Source organism: Ambystoma mexicanum, chromosome 13, assembly GCF_040938575.1.
Source record: "Ambystoma mexicanum isolate Mex_15411 chromosome 13, UKY_AmexF1_1, whole genome shotgun sequence".
NCBI classification, from domain to species: domain Eukaryota; kingdom Metazoa; phylum Chordata; class Amphibia; order Caudata; family Ambystomatidae; genus Ambystoma; species Ambystoma mexicanum.
In genome coordinates this window covers 787324032-787346391 of record NC_090938.1, presented here as the reverse complement: position 1 = coordinate 787346391, position 22360 = coordinate 787324032, and the positions used below count along the sequence as shown (strand labels likewise).

Sequence of the window (22360 nt, the reverse complement as noted above, 5' to 3'; positions counted from 1 at the left end):
TTCGGGAGAGGGGCCACAGGCGGTGCTAGTTAACAGCATAGCACTGTGGCTTCCTTCCGGGAGAGAGACTCTTACTCAGAAAAAAAAGAGAAAAAGAAGAAGCATGATTATCGAGCCCGCCGACTGCAGATTTCTTCAGTTCTGGCCTATTTGTCAGGTGAGGAGGAGGAGGAAGAGGGAAAGTCGGAGTTGTGGGAGGTTCAGCCCCAGGGGGCTGACAGTTGACTCTGACGTCACTAAGATGCCTTGCTCCATCATTGCAGAAATTGTCTTAAAAATCCCCTCCTCTGCCTCTCTGGACATGGGATATTATCGGGCTTTTGGTAGAATTGGTCCTGGTTTCAGTTTAATTTTAACTTCTCCAACCCCTTTCAAGAGGCCTGCGTCATAGGGGCCTGTGGTCCATGCTGATACAGGCACTTGGGCCATGTCGTCATCAAAATATTCAGGACGGTTTCGTGCCAACATCATTCTCTGAGGCACTTCTCTTTTGATCATTTTTACCCAAAAGGTGAGACACACTTCCACCATTGTCTCTCCCATATTTGCTTGCTCTTCAAACAGGTCGTCATCCGTGACGTCAGCCAATCGATATCCTTCTTCAATGGTGATTACTGCGCACCATTGTTGGCCCTCGTCATCATAACTATCAATCAATCCCATTCTCCCTCGTACTGCAGCTGTGTGTATCATCAAGGGAAATACTTGTCCTTTTCCTCGTGCATCGGTATTCTTGGTCTAAATAAGAACTCATCTGGGGTTCTCATGATTCTGTCTGCAGGGCCTGGCAGTCCTGCCGTGAACACATGCATACCATATGCAAATATTTCTGGCTCTAATGGTATAAAAGTGCATTCCTGGAGTTGAGCATACTATGCCCTCCTCCGTGTCATTAAATCTCAACCCAAAATGTTTACTGGGGTCTTATGTGAATATAGTAAAGGCACATTCATTTCCCATTCTCCTATGGAGACTGGAAGTGCATTTGTGAAGGGAACACGACTTGTAGCACCTGTGAAACTCTGAGTATTTATGGCCTCGCCGGACAAGGAAAACTTGCCTTCATGTATGCACGCGCGTGTTGCACCTGTGTCAACTAGATAGGAATATTATTTATCCCTATAACGACATCCACCCTAGGTTCCCTGTGAGGGTCTGGTGTCACTGATAGGATAGAACACATCAGGGTTCCCAGTGAGCTGTCCTAGTCCATATACAAATTTAGCCCACTGTGTGCTGGTGGATTTCTCCCATTGCCCTTGTCACTTCCCGTTCCAGGGTTTGTGGTCTGCCCTGTGCCAATCGTCTGCGATAGTTGCATTGGAACCTGTTGGGATTGTCCTTGTGGAAAATTCCCCATGTTCTGAGGTTGCACGCCTTGTTGCGCTCCTGTCACTTGTTGTTGCACCGTGTGACTTTGTGCAACACCCTGCTGTAAAACTGCAGGTGGATTCGCCATGCCTGCTCCTGTTCCTTGGCCGTTCTGCATCATGCTTTGGTTTCTGCATGTGTGCGCTAAGTGCCCTGTCATTCAACACAACCAACATACTGGCGTTGGTCGGATCATATGCCCATTTGACATATCTTGATTGCCATTTTGCATATTCTGGAAACCTCCTCGGTTATTCTGAAAGCCTCCGTGATTGCTCTGCCATCCTCTTCCCCTAAATCCTCTTCCCCGTGGGTAAAACCCAGTACTGCCTGATTATTCTTCTGTGGATTGGTCACCTGCAATAGTGTGCGATGGTCAGCTGCCAATTTCTTGAGCTGTTTCTGTACCGTCTCTGGCAGCCCTTGGCACAATATATGGGAGAACACAGGTATAGATTTCGTCCAAGATTCATGAGTCTCGAGCACCCATGTGTCTTGAAAATTCTGTGTGTAAATTAACAGATCCTCAGACTCCTTTATTTTTCATGTCATTATAGCTCCCATATCGGAAGTGTCTGGGTAAAGCATTCATAGCGCTTTCCATACTGCGGCTCTGCAGTTGTTAAATGGAGCTCTGTCATGCACGGTATTAATTGTGGTTACACCAGGGTAACCTGCTCGTGTCCACACATCGTCTGCTCTCTCACCAAGTATGGCGATTAGGAGACCTTTGATGTCCCCTATAGCTAGCGTGTTTCCTCCTGTCATTTTTTCCAACTCATGTATCCACTTTCCGGCTCCCAATGTCAGCATTGGAAGCTTGTTCTTTAAATGTGTGGCCATGGAATATATTCTGGTCTTACTCCCCCTTTCTCGAGTAATGGAAATTGCGAGGCATAGTTGTCTCTCTCTTCCCTCATGGTTCTTCTATCTATGGCAGGGGTAATATTTCTACATCTTCGCCTGCCGGGTAGGGACCTAAGTCTGTCCACGTAGGGCGTTGAAGACAACCCCCTCTGACCGTGAGATACTTCTTTGTGTCAGTTACACTGCGTGGCTGACTCTGATGCCCTCGGTGCAGACTCGCTAATGTCTGACCATCTTATTCCTTTTTCCCTTGGGAGTCATCTTTCGCTCAGTCTCTCTTCCTCATTTTCCTCGCGCTCCTCCCTTTCTGAGTCGGACATTGTCTGTGCCCAACTCGTGCCACTTCTCATGTCTTCTTTGTTCCTACTTATTTCTAGACTATCCAGGGATAGCTCCCTATTCCCACTACTTCGGGAGACATCCTCAGTGTCGTACAGCCTTCCCCCTCCCTTTCGGCTATTTGTTTTAGCCCCATTTCATCATATATTCTAACGATTGTTTCTCCGATGCTTCTGGTGTCGAAGTCATCTTCAATATTCGCCCTAGACATGCCTGGTACTGAATCGTACACAGGAAAGAATTCTTCTATATCTTCCCAATTTACTACAGGATCAGGTTTTGTAACCTCTCCAGATATTCAAGATCGTGTGCTCTCTGTCTTCGCTAACGTTCTACATCGTCATCGAATTCTTTGCGCTTCCTTGCCTATTTTCTAACCCTATCTTCTTCCTTTTTCTTTTAATTCCTACGTTCATCTGCCCTTCGGATTTCCTCATCTCTTTATTCTTTTCTCTCGTATTCTTTGTTCTTCCTCTGACCTTTGCTGTTCCTGTCTATTTTGATCATTGGCTGCTCTTAGTTTGTGATTGAACGGTCTTTCTTTCTTATTCTTTCATCTCTTAACTCCTTCTCTTTTCCCTTTCTCTGTACATCATCTAACCTCTCCTTTTGTTTCACGTCATCAATGCCTTTGCCATCAAGTTTCAGTAAAATGTGCCCTCCCATCCATTCATCTTTTGCGAATGCTATCTCATCAGTTCTATCTTCGTTTCCCTTCCATCTTTTCCCTTCCCTCTCTTTGTCGAGAGATGCGCTTGTCTGTGCTTGATCCCTTCTTTCGTCATCGCGTCTCCCCTTATCCCTTGGGACTGTGGAGGTAATATCCTTATCCTTATCTTTCCCTTGATTTGCATCACTACTTTGCGTAGGTGACTCATATGCGGGGTTGCTATACACTGTGGCTGCTTTAAGTTCTCTCAGAGGGTATAGTCCCTCGTCTTTACTTTCTTCAACTTTCGTTTTGGATGGGGCGGGTGGTGCGGTAGGCTTCTCAACCCCCTCTGTGCATACGTTAAGTATCCAACCTATTGGTGGCTCCTCTCCCTTCTCGTGTTCATACATTTTCCAAAGTTCTAAAATAGCTAGGCATTTGTCTAACTTTTTGCCCGTGTAGGTGGCATGCAAATATTTTGTCATGTGTTGCAAAACAGCTTTAGATAAGAACCCACCTTGTGGCCATGGCATAAACATTTTGTGGCAGGTTCCTATAACCCACTCTGTACTCTATTTCTTCAGTTTGGGTGTGTGTTTCAGCAACTGTTTGCATAAGTGTGTCAATGGAGTTATGTCTTCCATGCTTAAATCTGTTCCCTTTCCTCTTATATAACACTTGTCAACACTTTTGCGTAACTTAAACAGTTCCAACAATATGAGCGAGCACCAAACACTGCAAGCCCCAATCCCGATTTTTCACCAAATTGTATACCTTCTATTTTACTCAAAAAACATCAATTCATATGCGATATTATCTCGGCTATTGAATCGCGTAAAATTTAAATCAGTTTTCTCAAAGAAAATTGTTCGATGTATGACGTCAGAACAAAAAACATATAAAACAGGCGCTTAACAGACTAGACCAACACCAGCTGGTCACAGATATCTCTGCCTCTAATCAATACCCTTTCATGGAGTTTAAACGTACCCCGTCCATGGCGTCTTTAATCGCTGTGGTAGTCTATTTGTTCCCCTTTCTTCAGGACTATGGGTACACGTTTCTTCTAGCCGCTTGTATTAAAAGCGTAGAAATAAGGCAAATCCTCCAACTTCTCGGGTGTCCTCCCCGGTAACCTCTCTCTTCTCTGTTTCCTCCCCGGTAACCTCTATTTACTTAATTATTCTCGAGTCATTATCCCCTTATATATATACATTCTTCTCTACTTCTAACTATATTTTGTTTTCCCACCTCCCTCCATTACCTTTTCCCTTTACTTGTTCTAAGGCATGCACTTTTGCCAAAACACTCAATCTTTTTTACTCGCCGTTCTCATATTTCCTCTCTGGACCCTCGGGATCACTGCCTTTGTTACCGCCTTCTTCGGCTTTTCACCCGCTCAGCTGCCCGTAGCAATGGGAAGGGATAATGTGGGGAACACGGGTCCCTTCAGACCCTGGTCTGCAGTTTGTTTCTTACACTACCACTGTCTATGGGCAGCTTCGCAGTCTACTCGGCCAAATGGCAAAAGACTTGCGATATTGCCGAAGACCTAGAGTTACTTTATGTCGACGGTCAATGGGTGTCTTAATCTAATCAATAATCGATAGTCGATAACCATTCTCTGCTACTAAGTGTACTCCGAGACCCCCAGTCGGCCCATAGAGCCGAGGTTTGCTCCGAAGTACTTTAAGACGAGATAGCTGCACCCTTGAGATGGATGGGGGTGCAGATTTATTACTCCAACACCAATCAATAAGGACAACTCAATGGTTTGGCAAAGGGAGTCCGTTTAATGACAAGTACAAAAAACAGGGAGTCATGGAAATTAGCAGTGATGCGATCGTCCTTCTCGTTTCAACTCCAATGAACTTCATACAAGTTGTAACATTTATACTCAAAACCTGTCATAATTGATGTATAACACTCAAAAGTTAACATGCAATTCTATTGGTTAGGAAAAGGTAACTTTAATATAGGTACTATATCTGTATATGGTACCGGAGTGAGGGGATTGGGTAAACACTGTCAGGTGGGCATCTAAGCCCTACCTTCAAAAATGATTACTGGAAACGTCACTAAAAGTACAACGTCTAATTGGTTCTACTAACTATAGGACCCTAGATTATTTGGTCCATTGTGATTGGGTGGGTTACACCCCTAGGGATAAATCTCCACTTTAATTAGCAGCATGCAGAATGGACACCCAGGTGCCTAGTGTCCCAAGATTCACCCTGCCTCCCTTCCATCAATCAGTACTTTAGGGCTATGTGTCAATTAGTTGGCAGAGGATGGCCTCGAAACTGTAGCTTCTTATCAGGAGAAGTTATGGCATCCTCTGGGTTTGGATGACATCAGGCGTGGATATCTCTTTGCGCTTGGCTGGTCACGTGTCCGTACACCGTGAATCTGCTTCATTTCCCCTCTTTTTGTGTATTTGATTCTTCCCTTAGCCTTGCCATCTGCCTGGGCCTCCTTCACTGGCTGGCTGCTATGCTCTTAAGTTTTGTTTCTTCAAAGTTGCTGCTCTCCTACCTCTCTTGGGTGACCTCGAATTCCCAGGCATGAGCTGCTTCTTGCTAAGTTTCGATTCCGCTCTTTCATTGGCTTGGTGCTGTTATATCAATCCTGGCTTGTTTGACCCCTACCATTCTGGGCTTCATTCTGCTTTTGTAAAATGGAGTCACACTTGTATAATGTGCTTCTTTGAGGTAGATATATTGGTGGCGCTTGCCGCTCTATTCTTCTGCTAAGCATAGCAAGCAGTACCGTTTCCTTAGCTTCTTGCGTTCCAAGCCTATTTACAGGCGTTTAGCCAGTTGCATATTTTGCCTCCTGCTTTATGGTTACGTTTCTTTAAAGTTCAGCATTGTTTCTCCTTTTAAGCCCTTTACCTCTTTATTCATATCATTTCATCATTGTTTGTCATCCTTTGGTTGTTATTTCGTTTATCTGTAGATCTGTCCTGGCCTTTGTGTTGTCAGCATTCGCCTTCGATTAAGGCCCTTTGGGTCTCTTCGTGGACAGTTTGTAAGCAGTCTTCATTTTGTGTCAACTGTTGGTACAGTTGTCTCAATGGGTACCGTGCTGCCCATGGTTGTCTGGTTATTGGCACTTCAGCAGGTATTGCTCTTCAGATGGGCACTGGGCAGAGCCCCATTGTGCCTCTGTTGGTTTATTTGCTCCTCATATGTCACATATCTCAGTGAGTATATGCCTGGTATTTCAAAATGGGAGGCTGGAGTGCAGGCCATATCTGGGACCTCCTCTACAATGTCATGGATGAGGTACATCTATAGAGCCCTGTGTGAGTCCCAATGTTGTAATAGAGAGAGCTTGCTATGTGATGATGTACATCGATGGGGCCCTGTGCAGGTCCCAGCATTGAAATAGACCGGGCTGGGGTGTCATAGAAGAGATACATTATCGAGCTCTGTTCGGATCCAGGTGTTGGAAGAGGCAAAGCGTGGCTATGTGTGAGGAATTCGACCATTCGCACGGTGGATTGCTCGACTGGCTTTTTTTTAATTTTAAATGAAATTGAATGATGGTAGATCAACCTCCGGAAAATGTGTGTGGCTAATCCTCACACATTTTCCTATGCTCACTGCATGATCTACACACAGACCTGTGTACTCTTTGAGGACACAGCCTACAGGCGCCACCCCCTCCTGTCATATTTAGTTGGAATTTAACAGCCAAGAGTACATCAAGGCATCTCAGAAGGGGGGAGGGGCAAACCCTTCCTCCTGCCATGGCCAGCCTAATTAACGAACAAAGGCTCCATGTATCCGCCCTTTCCTTTGTTAGCTGCTGGAGCCAGCGTCGCATACTAATCAGAGCTAATTCAAACAGGCCCACGAGAGACCTGGTCGCAGGACTAACAAAGGACAGTAAAAACCCAACAACCTTTCATATGCACTGTGTCCACCTGAAGCCAGCTCCCACCTCTCAGTATCAAGGGCAGTGACCTGTCATGTCTGGGACAGGTGTTTACAGAAGTCCTCCCCGCAGGGGGACTCCATTCAGAAGGTACGAGTATGTGGTTTGGCAGCGACCGAAAGTCTGGTCTTGATGCAGCTTGAAGGGAGACCTGCCACTTTAATCAGGAACCACAGAGAGCTCAATTAACCAGAGAGAACCTTTGATCCACAACAGACATGAAGATGGGTGCCACTTAGTATTACGTGTTTTAACCCATTTACCTTTTCTGTTGCAAAGCACTCTGGTTATGACCTCATGCATACAAGAGATTGTTGGTGGGGACCCAGGATTGGTTCATTAAGGTAGGCTCAGCCTACACCAATCACTGTGGCCCATTTAGCTTTAAAAGAGGGGCAAGCCCCTTTTTTTGGGAAGATCATCTGAAAACTTTGCAAGGAGTAACAAGAATAACTAATTTGGAGTCTGGCTGAAGGTACCCTCTGCTTTACAGCTTCTGCCAGTGAAGCAAGGCCAGTATTTCGAAGAGGGAAGCAAGATCCCTCCCCTAAACATCTCCCAGGGAACAGAGGGAGATACCAGACTCGGAGGACCCATCCAGCAGCTCTAGAACCAGTAACCAGCCAGGACACAGTGTGCCCTACTAGGCTCTGCAGCAAGCTTCCTAGGAGGGAAGTGCCAGAGAGTCTCTGAATCAAACCAAGGACAAAGCTGTTGCCTGCAACACTCTCCTCAGCTTTGGACCACCCGCCTTAAAGGACGACACAAGCCCAGAGAAGAAGCTAGGAGGAGTGCATCGACAAGCATTAACCAGCGTCCGCCTCAAAGGACATTTTCGAGCCCGTTGAGCCCCTCAAGCTGCAACGGACTACACCAGTGACTGTTGTCTTGCTGCAGTCGCTCACGCCGCCTGAGACGCTTCGACCAGTGCTTCAGACCCACCGACCAGCACAGAGACAACGATTCCTGACCCAGAGCCGCCGTGTAGGCCAGACTGCAGCTGTCCGTCCAGCCTTGCTTGCCAAACTGCCTGCCGCCTGATACCCGCAGATGTCTCCCGTCTTGAACTCATCACCGAATGCTGCAGAGCACCCTGAACCCGCCTCGACCCTGTACAAGCACAAGATACATTGTGGTTCTGTCTCCTTGATCCTTCTCTGAAGGCCATTAATGACATTTTATGACCCATTGTTCACCTTGTGTTGAAACCAAGTATCCTTGAACTATTGAGAATCATTGTGGTCTGTCCCCCTGGTCCTTCTCCGAAGGCATCTAGTGACATTTTAGGTCCCATTGCTTCTTTTGTGTTGAAACAAAGTATCTTTGAACTATTGCAATTAATTACTTTACCGACTACCCTCCTGTCAGTATCCATAATGCCTCCCTTTTTCTTCTTGAAACGGTCTGTCTTCTGCATTCCTTCACAGGGTGGGTTGTGTTTTGTAGTGGGCTAGAACTGTCTGTTGTGATAATAATAAAGTAGATATTTGTATGCACCCTTGACTGGTCAGCCCCTTTTATCATAGGGTAATAATTGTATTTTCGCTGTGTTGCAACTAACCAACGCTCCACAACCTTGTGGAGATGAGCCTGCCATTCCATCCCCGTTACCATAATTGGACAAGGTGGTTTATAATCTGCTTGTGTTTCCAAGCTGTTCATATGCCTTCTGGTGTACTAGAGGTGTGGGGCCGATTGATGGTTTAGAAACCGATATTCATCCCTGGATGCCCGGAAGTTGGTTGTCATGGATGAGGTACATCAATAGAGGCATGTATGAGCCCCACTGTTGGATATGGCAGAGCTCGGAAATGTCATGGGTGTGGTACCCTGCACAGGGCCCAATGTTTTAATAGGTAGGACTGGATTTGTCATGGACGAGCGACATCAGTGGAGCCATGTGCGAGTCCCATCGTTGGAGTAAACACGGCTAATGTCATGGCTGAGGTGCCTCAGTAGAGCCATGTGCGGGTTTCAGTGTTGGAATAGAGAAGGCTGGGGTCTGTCATGGATGATGTAGACCGACGGATCCCTGAGGGGGTCGCAGGTGTTTAATGGACTGGGCTGGAGAAAGTCATGGGTGAGGTACATTGATAGAGCCCTGTGCGTAGGGGCTTTGGGGAGGTTGCAGACAGAAGGCAGCGCTCGGGGAAGGGGGGCTATGCAAGAGCCTGGGAGTGGCGAGCATTGAGGTGGGGCAGGTGCCGGGGGAGGGGAGGGCGTCGAGAGTTGCGGCTGGACTGAGGTGCATTAAGTGAGCTCCGCACAGCTCCCAGTGTTGGAATAGCCAGGTGTGGGGTGTGCTAGGACCGAGGTGCTTTGAAGGAATGTGGCTACTGCTACTGGAATATCCTAGTCAGCATCAGCAGGTCAGGATTGAGGTGAATCCGCAGAGCCCCGTGTCAGCCAATCGCAATGTGACCTGATGCTTCTGTAAAATGTGCCTTATCAGACTGAGCTGTCTTGTTGGCACAGCCACTCATCTGGGCTGGGCAGAACAGTGCTGCCTGTTTGGAGGAAATTAACTGTTAAAAAGGGGTAGCGCAGTCTCTTACACTCCCCACCCCCCACCCCCTTGCAGTCAGGGGCCAATCAAACATAGTATAGACTCAGCGAGAAAGCACCTAGCTATTTGAAGACAGCCTTAAAATGGGAACAAAGATGGAGGGGGGTGGGGACTGGGACACCATCCAGACAGACGCTGGAAAGTGTTAGAGGGGAAATCCCACTGTGGAAAAACATCTGTGCACAATCTTGAAAGCAGGTTCTGGTACTGTGACTGGCCGCTAGATGGCAGTGCTTGTATGGACATGCACTACACGAAATGACCACTAGGTGTCCCTGCTTGCATCGACAGACACCGCAGGGACCCCTGCTGCTGAGGGGCAGGCTGTAGGCCCCCCACCTGGGCCACAGCTGGCGATTGGCCAGAGGGAGAAGGGTTGGCAGCACAGCTGAAATGAAGTCTCAGAATGCAAATTAAAACCTGAACTAGATTACCATCTTCCGAGTGGAATGGGGCATCTTGGGGGTGTCCCCGCTGTAGAGAGTCACACACAGATCTCTGCCACTAACATGCAGCTCACTGAGCTATCATACCAACAAATGACCTCTGCTTTAGTGCTGCCAGATGCCTCCATGTCACGAGGGACACTAGCCCACTCTAGGCCTTTCCTTGTACCTTAAGTTTTCCTTCAGCCCATCATGTCATTGAATTGAAGTGACCCTGCACTAGAACTCCCAGCATGCAACTGATAAGGTGAAAGCCCACTACTGGAACATGACGCATCGCCTGCTCCTACATCACTCCTCGCTGCCTACATCCTCTCACCCCTGCTACACATCCACTCTCAAGCGCTGCAACAGGATGCCTCTTATCACGCCCCTCTGCCTGAGAGGAGTGTGATGTGGTGGGGCTTCCTGCTGCCTGCGGTGCGATACGCCCACCAGCAGCCGGCCACAGCTAAATAAGGCCGCTCACGACAGCGGAAAGCCCCGGCCTGTTCTTTTCTCTGTAATCTCACTTCCTTCCGGAACATTCCATGCCGCCCGCCATGTTATTTTTACGTCAACTGTTCGTCCATAAGGAGGTAGTGGCCGCCTGCTGGTTGGACAAGGGGCTGAAGGAAAGGCGCTAGAACGCAGGTTTCGAAGCTTGGCTCTGCCCCCACCCAGGCCAGGCCGTCTTCCATCCTCTGATGGACCAAGGGACATCTGAGCTTAAAACGGGGCTCTCCTAGACGGATTACGCACGATTCGGCCAATGTGTTGTCAGTTGGGTTGTGTGGTGCTTAAGACCCCTCTTCAAAGCACTGTAATCCAATGGAAGTGGGCTTGTTTAGCGCCCTTCTGCCACTATGGGTGGACTGTGGGCGCAGCTGGTGTGGCGCCTGTGGTGTTGATGGGTGCAGTTTGCCATTACTTGGTTCCTGAGTGCCAGTCTGCTTCCTCGCGGTTTGGCAGTGAAACGTGAGAGAATGTTACCCGTAGGGAAGGGCGCAGGATTGGATAGACTATAGCGCCTTGGGCCTGGTTAGCCACTGATGTGGGAGCGTGTGACAGGACTCAATTGGAGGGCTTAGTCGTGGCTCGGTTAGTGTTGGTGTGCTAATGGCAAGGCCTGTGGCGGGGGGGTGTGTGTGTGTAAGAGTAGTGTAACGTTGTGGTATATCTTAGAGGGGAGCCAGTCAGTTGGAGGCAGGGGAGTAGGCCTTCAAGGCAAACCGGTATGCAGCCCTGCGGTCCCACCGCTGGCCTCTTGCAGTCATGTTTTATTGCACTAGCTCCCATGGCCACCGGCAATCCCCCCTACTCCCTCCCTCTCACTCAACCCCCCCTCAAATAGTTACATTGCACCCCAAGCCTCTGCCAGTTGCAGGTGTGGGGAAGAGGCTACGTCTGAGGGTTAGAGGGGGCAAGACACTTTGTTTAGAGAAAAGGCTGCTTGAAATTTGAGGGCCGCAAACCCCATTTCGCCTTCCTTAGTATGTTGGTGGGCAGACTTGGAGACCCCCTCAAGCCTCACTCCAGCCTGCTGGGGTGCTATGCTCAGTGGCCGGTCTCCTGGGCAGGGCAAGAAGGTGTCAGCCGGTCACCGTGGGGGCAAGAAGAAGTGATGATGAAACTTAAAGAACACATAGGGGTAAAGAAATGTGAGGGTGCAGGTGAGAAGATAGGGGGGCGTGGTAGTACTAAAATTGCTTGTTTAGCGCTTGTGATGCCCCAAGACTGCTTCAAAGCTCTGAGGAGGTGCAAAAGCGGGAAGGCGGGACCGCAGTAATGTCCTGAGGGTCTCTTGTCTCGGTAGGATAGCTCAGCAGCAACGTGCTCGCCTTGGAAGCAAGACTACACGGAGCAACACAGGTTTGATCCCCGGGTCCGCGCTTAGAAACCTCTGGGTATCACGCGCGTTATAAATAACATATCATATCATATTTTTCTTCTCGTGGGTGGACATCTTCCTCAATCCCAGCTCCTACCCCACTCTTCCTCCTCCGCTTTCCGCACTTCCTGAATGCACCTCATCGAGGTGACGGCTTGTGCCAGTCTGGGATCGCCAATGAGTTGGTCCCCGAGCAGGTGTTAGGCCATGTCACGGAACAGGAACATAAAGACATTGACAACATCATTGATGGGTTCCTGGGCTTCCTGGAGGCGTGTGTAAATATTGTATCGCCCCATGACCATAATGACTTAGGTGCCAAACTTAATTTCAAGGTGCCCACAGTATTCTGCATAGACCCCACATAGGATGTGCCCTCAGGCTACTTCAAAACTAGGGTAGTGGCCAAACTGCACCAAACAAGTAGTAGCACTATGCCCCCTACCCTTGCACTGTCCCCGCTGCCTGGGACTATCCTCGCCCCACCACTGCAACCACCCATCCTGTGCACTCTCTCTCCCCTGAGGTTGGAAGTTAGTCTTTCAGCACTGGGAACCGCTGGTCACTGGGGTGCAGTGCCGTGTAGCAACTTGAAATTGACTTCATGTTCCAAGCAGCCATTTGAAACCGACTGAAGCAAAGACGTCTCAGCAAGATAGCTCAGTGAGTTATGACACCAATGCATTACTTTCAGGACACAGTTTTGAATCTCCATAGGGAGCTGGGGGGGAGAGAGGGGACAAGATTGCCCCATGCCCACGATCCAGCAATGGAACTCTGAATGAAAACATTTAATGGAAAGATAACAGAATTTTTCTGAAAGTAGCGGAACACAGTACCGATCAGTTCCCACCCACTTTGACCACTTAACCAGAGCCCTATTTAAGAGCCTTTGCCCTCCTGTAGCCTTTTCCTTTTCCCCCAAGAATTCCCCCCCTTCACACAAACACTGGGCCAAGGAAGAGGGTGACTGAGAGTAAAGAGGCTAACCTTTATGTATCTCATAAAACATGTCCTGCTATTCGGGTCAGGCAAAGTCAGGCACTTGACTTTAAGTGCATACATCTGATACCAATTAGCTCTCCTCACACGGATAAAAGGCAGAACATAGAGATACACTCTGAGCAAGGTGGAACACGAGTATGAGGAGAACATCGGGGGGGAAGGCAAACCTACTGGAGCAGAGCGACGGACAGAGGGACAATGGCAAAGGGTTGAGAATCCCATGAGATCCCCGCAAGAGGTTGTTGCCTCCAAAAGGCAGCGAAAGACATGTGGGGAAGGGCAAATCCCAGACAAGAATACTGCATTGTGTTTTAAGGACGCCAGCGACACTCCCGGGTGAACAGCAGAGTTGGGGAGGCAAGGCAAAGCCTGTGGTATTAACCTTGACTTGTGAATTAGAACTACAAAGACAAGAAAGGAATGCACACAGCCGGTGAGTTGGCGAGTGACATGAAAGGCTGATGCGTGTTATGCAAAGATTGAAGTTGCAATAGTATATCGCACAATTGAAGGCTTCCCGCGTGTGGATGACACGTAAAGGAAGGCAGACCTGTGATGAACTTTGAATTAATTACCGATAGCAGTGAAACCAGCAATACTGAGTAGCGGAGTGGTCTGGTGAAAGGAAGTAGCCTCTTTGAAAGTCTCAGGGAAAGGTGAAATGTTTTTGTTATGAAACGAGAAAGTGAATGAACTATAAGAAGCAAAGTAATCAAAATTAACCCGGGAGGAAAACGGGGAAAAGTAAAAAGGTGACTGTTGAACTTTTGTGCTTATGACATCGAACTACCCAGACCAGGAGAGACTGGGACAAATAACATAAGAGTGTGAGTTGAAGGGAAAGTTGAAGTGCTCATGCGGAGGTCTATAGTAAAAGCCACGCACATTCAAGCGTCTTCAACAACAAGGAAAGGTCTCTGCCCGTCTGAGGGAGACCGGAAGTGTGATAAGTTAGGGGCAGGGAACCCCTAAAGGATGTGAATTAAGCTTGAGGAAGGGAACCCCTGCGAGTGTTGTGTTTGAGAGGTCCGAGCCTGACTGCGGGAGACCTACGTGAACTTTTTGCTTTGAAAGGTCCGAGTCCAACTTAGGCATGAACTTTTTGTTGAACTGTGTTTTGAAACCTGGAAAGAGAGACTTTAATGTGGAAGGCCAGGTGGGCCTCGGTCAACGTTTTGAACTGCCTTTGTTTTGAGAACCGGAGCCGGGGTATCTCAGCATGTCTACGGGCACTGCCTTACTCCGTTTTGTCCAACGTGGGGAGGAGAGCTGAGTCAGCCACATTTATTCTTTATATTCTAACACTGATTTTCCTTTGCATACATATTCTCCTTTACCCACTTGTGATACACGAGATCGGGCAGGCATTAGGGTTTTGTTAGCAGAGGCCATTTTGATTTGACTCAACTAGGACTGTTTCATTTATTATTTGATGGTAGAGACTATCCCATCCTAGCTATAGGGCAAAGTAGGAGTATTTCCAAACCCCAAAAATTGAATAAAGGGTTTAATAATTGTACCTTTTGTGTCCGTGTCATACTTGTGATACCATGCCTCCCTTACACCGTGAAGAAATGCTGCCACTAACCCACTAGGGATATTTATAAAAACATTAAGGCCGCACAGAGGCCTCTAACCCTAGCCCAGCGGGAATGTATTATTTAATTAAATACAGGCCCCATGAAGGCCTAAGCCACTATGCTGCTGGGGACAATAATATTACTTTAAACGGCTTGCAACCCTTAAGGAGTCCAGCATCCTGGGACCCCAGCAGGGTCCATATATAACGCTTACCTGGACTCGCAGGAGCGTCTGGGTCCTCTGCTGTAAGTCCTCACCACTTACCACTGCAAGGCCATCTGAATAAACTATAGACCTAACTGAGCTTAGGGAGCAAGTAGAGGGGTTGGTGATGCCCTCGGGTTGTGTGCGTGGTGCTGATTGGCGTGGGGTACTCAGCGTTAGGATCAGTAGCTACAAAAGATACCACATGTCAGGGGCATTTTGGATCTCCCTTTTCCCCGTGTTTCTAGTTCCTCCCAGTTTCCTTAAGGGCGTGTGGAGATGAAGAGTGGTAAGGTGAAGGGATGCACTGTTGCCAGTTACTTCACTGAAGGGCAGTCCAGACCGGCTGCGGCTGTCTGGTACGATTGCTGTACGTATGCTTCTTGCAAGCTCAGGAGGTGCTTTATAGTCTTTGTGGATACTTGAATCTGTCCAGCGTTATCCGCTTGTCCAATCTGCTTTCTGTCCTCTTGCTAGATTGTGCAGCCTTCCGCTACTTTGCTTAGCGGCTATGCTTGCTGTCTATTCATTTGCTTGCCCTGCTTTCTGCTTAGCTAGGCTGCTTTGCCTTTTGTCCGTTCGTTCGCTTAATCACTTTCAGCTTTTGTGGGCTGCATTGTTTACCGTCTGTTAGTTGACTTGCCTGCTTTAGCCTTGCTGGGCTTTTGCTGATCTTGCATGGTAATGCAGCCTGCGCTCTGGTGCGCAGGCTGTAATACTACTCAAATCTTTCAGTTTCTTTTGTTGTAGGTGTGCCGAGGGCCACGCGGGGAAGACGCAAGGTGCTGAAGGGTTCGGATACTCAGGTAAGTGAGGGTAAAATCTTTTCTTCTATTCTGGGCATAGGTGGCCAGGGACTGATGTACAGAGCTTGCGGTAAGTGTACTGCTGATTGCTCAGAACAAACACGAAGCAAGGCTGCCCTCTCCTCAGCTTCTTCTTCTTGCTGATAGATTTTATCCATCAGAGTTGATTTTTGGATACCGAGGCTTGAGCTCCATTACTCCATCATCTCGGGTTGAGTATGTAGTCTTGGGTTTGTATTCTTCTTGGTCTGTGTGGACTTGTCACAGTAGGGCTGGTTTCACAGAGTCTTCGCTGTGATGAGTGGCGGGTAGCTGCATTCCGGGGCGTGACTTATATAGGCACGTCTGCAGGAAGAATAGCACGGAATGCCCGCTGGAGGGCCATGGACAACCTGACAGCTATCATGGGACAATGGGCCATGGCAAAAAGGGTGGCCATCTTAAAAGTACCTGAAACGCCTGCAATCACTGCACAACATGGCCCCTGTTATTGGCACATGTTGGGCAGGACTGCCAACGGCGCATTAATGTAGTCCAGCCTCCCTTTTCCAGTGGGGGTTTCACCCGGTGACCTAAAGCCCTGTTCCCTTCATAACCCATGATCATGACACCATGTTAGAAAAGGGGCGGGGCTTACCCACTCTTTTAAACCCTCCTATGTCCTTCCACTATTACACCCCCTGGAGCCAGGTAAGCTATTGGTTTAAGTTAAGTGGCCAATCCTTGGATGGGGTGGGGTATTTAAGCAAGCGTGTGTCACTGTGTAAGTGTGGGTTAGTTGGGTGTGGACAGGAGGAGGTATAGGATGTTCGAGAGACCAGTCAAGGCGAGAGCGTTTTGAAGTGCAGAGGATAATGGTAAGGACGGCTCGTGTGTGTGTGTGTGTGTGTGTGTGTGTGTGAGAGAGAGAGAGAGAGAGAGAGAGGAGTGTGAGTAGGAGTGGTAGAGTGGGATAGTAGTGGGAGCGGAGGTAGCAGTAGTAGTTGGGAGTAGAGGTAGTAGGTGGCGTAAAACATTAGTGGTAGAGTAGGGGTTATTAGTAGAAGCGTTATCACAGCACCCTATCCCTGGTTGAGCAGGGCACCATATCCCTGGGAGTCCCTGAAGGTCAAAGAGGGGCTAGTATAGAGGGTGTGCAGGCCACCATATCCCTGAGTGACCTGGAAGGGAGTAGAGAGTGGTAGTAGTGTAGTGGGAATAGTAGTTGTGGTAGTCTGGGAGAAATAACAGTAAATGGAATAGTAGGAGTAGATATTGGTATAAAGTTGAATAGGAGTTAGAACTAGAGGAACAGTAAGAGGCAGGGAGGTAGAATGAGAGGAAGGAGGGAAAGGAATAACACAAGTAGATGGATAGTTGGGAGTAGAAGCATTAATAAGAATAGAAGTGGGAAAGGAAGTAAGATTGGAGGGTGGAGGTGGAAAGGCGGAGTGAGAGATTGGAAGGGACAGTGACATTGTTGGAGGAGAATAGCTTACAAGGTCAGATTAGTGAAGGGTCAGGAGTGAGAGGTTGCAAAAGGAGTGTACGTGATGCTGGGTAGTGCTGGGCACTATTCCCTATTTTCCCAGCAACTAACCAACGATAGGAGAGGGAGAGTTAGAGGGTCTGTAGGGAGTGAGATAGCCAACGATTTAGGGAGAACACCATTAGTTGTAGTAAGAAGAGAGACGGATAGGGGTTACTGATCGGTAGATTACTAAAAGCCTGATAGGGATGTCTTGAGTTGGGAGGTGGGTCCCAAGCCTGGAGAAAATTGAGAGAGAAAAGGAGCAGCCCTAGAGCCAACTACTCCCAGTCAATTAAATCCCAAGAGAAGAGAAACAGCCATGCTGACAAATTATATTGATAAACAACCTTGGATTTTATTTAAGAGCCAGCGTGGCTATTTGTGGCAGGCCGCCCCCTCGCAGCATTCAAGGAAAATATTCTATGGATAAACCTGCAGGTCTACTTAAGCAAGGACCAACACCAATGGGTCCTTGGCTCCATATTTCCAATTACTTTGTTGTTGATCTTCCCCCTTCTCAAGGATGTACTGCTATTATGGTAACCGTAGATTCCTCCAGTAAGATGGCCCATTTCTTTCCATTGCCCAGGGTTCCTTCAGCCCCTCAGACGGCAACTGCTTTCTTGAAGGACATATTCAGACTGCATGAGCTCCCTTTAAATGTTGTATCCGACAGAGGGTCCCAATGTACGTCTTTGTTTTGGAAGACACTTTGAAATCTCCTGGGCATAGAAAGGGCTCTATTTTCTGGTTACCATCCACAAACATATGGGCATACTGAAAGACTGAATCACACAATGGAGCAATATCTATGGTGTTTCACCAATTCCAGACAAGATAATTGGGTGAGTTTGTTACCTACTGCAGAATACACTTATTATAACACTGTAAATTCTGCACCAAGGATGCAGTCCTTTCTATTGTACTACTGGTATACATTCAAGATCCTTTCCTACAGTGGCTTTTCCACCTTCCAGAATGCCTGAAGTTGATGCTGTTTTAGAAGATATTTCACAAGCTCATAGACAAGCTTATGTTAATTTAGAACGCAACAAGCAGAAAAATAAGTTTTATGAAGATAAATGGAGAAGAGATCTACCTGGATGGGATGTAGGAAGTAAGGTGTGGCATCTACCAAATTCCTTCCTTTCTGGGTTCTGCCATCTAAATGATCACTGAGTTATTTAGTGCCACCCCTCAAATCCATCTACCACTCCTCTATCCGTACACGTTGTCTTCTTGCCCCCTGTGACTCCATTTCCTCTTTGCTCTCTTACCTTGGCTGGCTTCCCTTCCACTCCCAACTTAAATTCCAATTCCTCTGTCTTTTATTCAAATCTCTCTACGACCTTGCCCCCTGCTATCTCTCTTCCCTACTCTCATTCCATAATCCCTCCCGGCCTCTCTGCTGATCTCTTCTTACTTACTGTTCCCCCAAGCCCTTGTGCCTCCTCATGATTCCGTTCCTCTCAGCACTTTGCCCCCCTACATTGGAACTCTTTACCTTTCTCTGTCCACTCCATTCCCACATACTCCTCCTTCCGCACCTCCCTGAAATCTCTTCTCCATTCCCCCCTGATCTCCCTTCCAACCTACTTACTCTCCTTACCTATTCTCCTTCCCACCCATCTCCCTTCCCTCCCTTTCCCTACTCCTCATCCCTCCCTTAACCCTTGCCCTCTCTTCACTTAACTAGGTAAATTGTTCTATATATTGTCTCGCTGGTTTGTCTCATGATTGTTATTATACTTCATTCATTATTCTTGTATCCTGTTGTTATATTGTAAAGCGCTTTGGATTAAAGCGCTATATAAAACTAGTAATAAAAAAAGAAGCTGCAGCGGATGCATCCTGTATTTCATTCTTTTCTGTTAAAAACACACCAAACAGACCCATTTTTGAGGAAGGCAATTGTTCCTTCAATACCTTCCTCAAAAGAACTGGAAGAATTTGAGATCTCTGATCTGTGACTCTAGACACTAGAAAGGATCCTTACAATACTTGGTGCATTAGATGGGTTACTCTGTGTCAGAAATATCCTGGGAACCTGTTTCTCACATCAATGCACCTTTCCTGCTATGTCGTTTTCACCTGTTTCATCCCGTAAAGCCTGGAACCCCCCAGAAACGTCACGGCGCAGCAACATTTGAAGCTTTGGCATCACTGGAAACGTTTCCATACCAGTTTGGTACAATGTTTGACTTGAACGTTATCAACGTTCTAGTCTTCTTCCAATATGGCACGTGTCACTTCGTTTTTATTCATTTCGGAACGCCAAACCGGTGCGCTGCAGCCTTGCATTATTTCCTTTGGAGTAAGATGCTGTGCTTTTCCATTTCCCTTGTGTTTTTATCCTCTTGGTGGAATTCTCTTTTCTCTCTCCCTTCTGAATGCCTTGCCGGTTTCTTCCGAACTGGTGCCTTTGAATTAATGCTTCCTGCCGCATTCCCCGCTAATCCAACTCTACCGCTTATCCGCAACGCTCTCATTTCACATGGCCCTGCTGCTTCCCGCTGCGCATAAGGATCACCCCTGCAGCGCAGCATTCTATGGACTGCTCTAGCTTCCTTTCCTTTGCACATCTACTACTTACATTCTTCTCCTCTGAACATCCTGATTGGCCTCTCCGTCTGCTGCGTACCTTCATTCTGCATCAGCATATCTAGAGTCTGCCTTGTCAGACATCTTTCCACTCTCTTCTGACCTCATTATCGGCCAGATCTTTTGCCTTGTCCTCTACTTGAAGACAAATGCAATAGAACGATATCTGTGGGGTTTTCTGCAATTAACTGGCTTTTCCCGCATAAAGCTATCCCTGCAGAGGTCCATCTGCCTACCTTGTTAACCTTCAGGTGGGCATTGTGGCCTCTAACAGAGATAGGCCATTTCTCTATGAAGGCCCTAAGACAGCAAAAGACAAGACCCAAGGAAGACAGCGATGAAGGGGTGTATCAGACAACTCTACAAAGGAGTCGGGTGAGCCAAATGCCGCTGTTCGTGAGAGCTGGTCAGAATTTCCTGCTACCTCAGCGAGCCAGGTGACCCTGCAGCTTCGAGGCTTCTCAATGTCTCCCATTCACTTGAACGTGGCTGCACTGTCCATCGTGTCTAAAATGGCCACAACGTCTTGCTGCGTTTCTGTGTTAAGCAAGTTTTATGTGTATTACTATGCATCTTGTGTTTCAGCACGTATATGGAGCATGTGTTTCTAGCGTATTGGATGCAAGCATGTTCTTCACGTCTATGTGAAATTTGACTTATCGTTCATGTAGCCTCATGGTGGATGCCTATCTGCTTCATGTCTAATGCATCTACATGTGTCAGGCTGAGTGGTGACGTCATCTGCATATTTGGTTACAACATGTTCATGTCTTCCATAGTTTGCAAATGTATCTCTTCGATTGATGCAGGATAAGGTCGATAGGGTTGCCTTAGCGAGTAACATCTCTTGCATCTGCGATATGGTGGCGGAGAGGAGGCGGGTGACATAAGTGGTGTGCACCGTCCATTTCTATAGCATCGAGACAGGGGAGTGGCTGACATGAATGACACATTAATTTGCCTCTTAACATTCCCCCCTCTGGTCAAGTCCTCAACCACATTTCTCAGAGGACCCTCACCTCCATAGGGTACCTTCGGGATACATATCTTCGTTGCCCCCTCAGGTCCCCAGAGTTCTTTATATGCTTGTCAACACTCCAGGCCATATAGCAAAACTCCCCATCTGGTTTACAGAACACCGAATATCCCACATAATTATGGACGTCTCAGGGATAATACAATTTTGTGCCTGGAGGGACAATATGACTTTCTTTTAGGTGTACCGGAATCGGACCTCAGTTTGTGTCTTTTCATCCATCTTAGTGTACATGTCTATCACTATTTTCATCCCTATTCTCTTCTTGTCCATCTTCTTACATTGAGATATGGCTACTCTCAGGACACAGAGTCCAAATAACACTAACACTAGTGCAGCTATCAGTACTCTGAACCCATTAGCCAGCCAGCAGGGGGTCCAGGAGAATAGATAAGGGAGCCAATCATCATCATACGCCACTTCCTTCACTGCATCTGCCATTTTCGTGTGGAGGTCTGTTAACAGTGTTATAGCTTCCGCAAGGGTCCCATTTTCTTCAAAATGAGCATGTATGTAAGTACAGCAGGTACAGCAGGAAGGGACAATTTTTGTGAGCATGCCACCCTCCATGGCTGTTATAAAAAATGAATCAATTAATCAATCAAATTAAGGATGTATCTATTTTGAAGAGTCATGCGTTTTTCTGCTCTGAGCTCTTCCTTTATGGCATTAAAGCCCATCACTGTCGAATTAAATGTTTGTAGCAATTCCCAGTGGGTGATTTGTGACCATTTGGCATTTGTGTTTGCCTGTATCGCGGGGATGACAGAAGCAAATCACACATCCATTCTGCTGAACAGTCAATGCTCGTCTGGTATCTCATAAAGTGCTGCTTCCATTTTGTCTGACATGTCATTTCTACTTCTTTTTACCTGCTCGAGGTTCAGGGACCTTTTCTTTCTCTGGTGAGCATCCATTTTGGGAAATCCACAGACTTGTATCTCCTGCTGGCGTACTATGTTATGTTACTTGGCATTTGTATGACCTCAAAGTGCTCATAGGCTGAACGCCCTCGGGAACCGTAGTTCAAGTCAGTAGAGAGAGAGAGTGTCGTACGGTGCGTGGGTGCACCAGATATGTGTGCAGATGGTCTAGTTGTTGGATGATAGCTGCTTCCTAGCGATAGGTGAGGTGCTGAGGAAATCAGTTGGATGTGTTCAGTCTGGTGGGTGGACACCCAGACTGGGTTCTGGCTGCATTAGGCCTGAGGAACGCCTATGTGAACAGCTAGCCAGAATGTGCTCAGCTAGCTGCATTTTATTTGGGTGATCATGGAGTCGTGTTCGTATGTGAACAGCTAGGCTGAATTAACAGGGGTATAGCTGTGTTCTGGTTGAATGATGGTGTATTGTAGAGAGTAGGCATAGTGGTGTGATATGGTGGTTATCAGTATAAGGGCCTGAGACCAGGCAGAAGAGCAGGACAGTGGGGATGTACATAGCGACATACATGTATATATAGCAACAGGATGGATACAGGTATATATGGGATACAGATATTTATGGGGATACAGGTAGATAGCATAAATAGGGGCTACAGATATATGGCAACAACATGGTGAACG

General features: G+C 47.4%; 1 protein-coding gene across 2 annotated transcripts in view; it reads left to right on the top strand.

The window, feature by feature from the left end:
- LOC138521965 (CCN family member 1-like) overlaps positions 1-22360 on the top strand; it is a 154975-nt gene that overhangs the window by 41201 nt on the left and 91414 nt on the right. The window contains exon 2 of one of the 2 annotated variants that reach the window (XM_069635157.1): positions 15594-15649. In XM_069635157.1, the coding sequence (XP_069491258.1) occupies positions 15594-15649 (56 nt within the window). Of the gene's footprint in view, positions 1-15578; positions 15650-22360 lie in introns of both variants that reach the window. The other variant, XM_069635156.1, reaches the window with a different exon arrangement.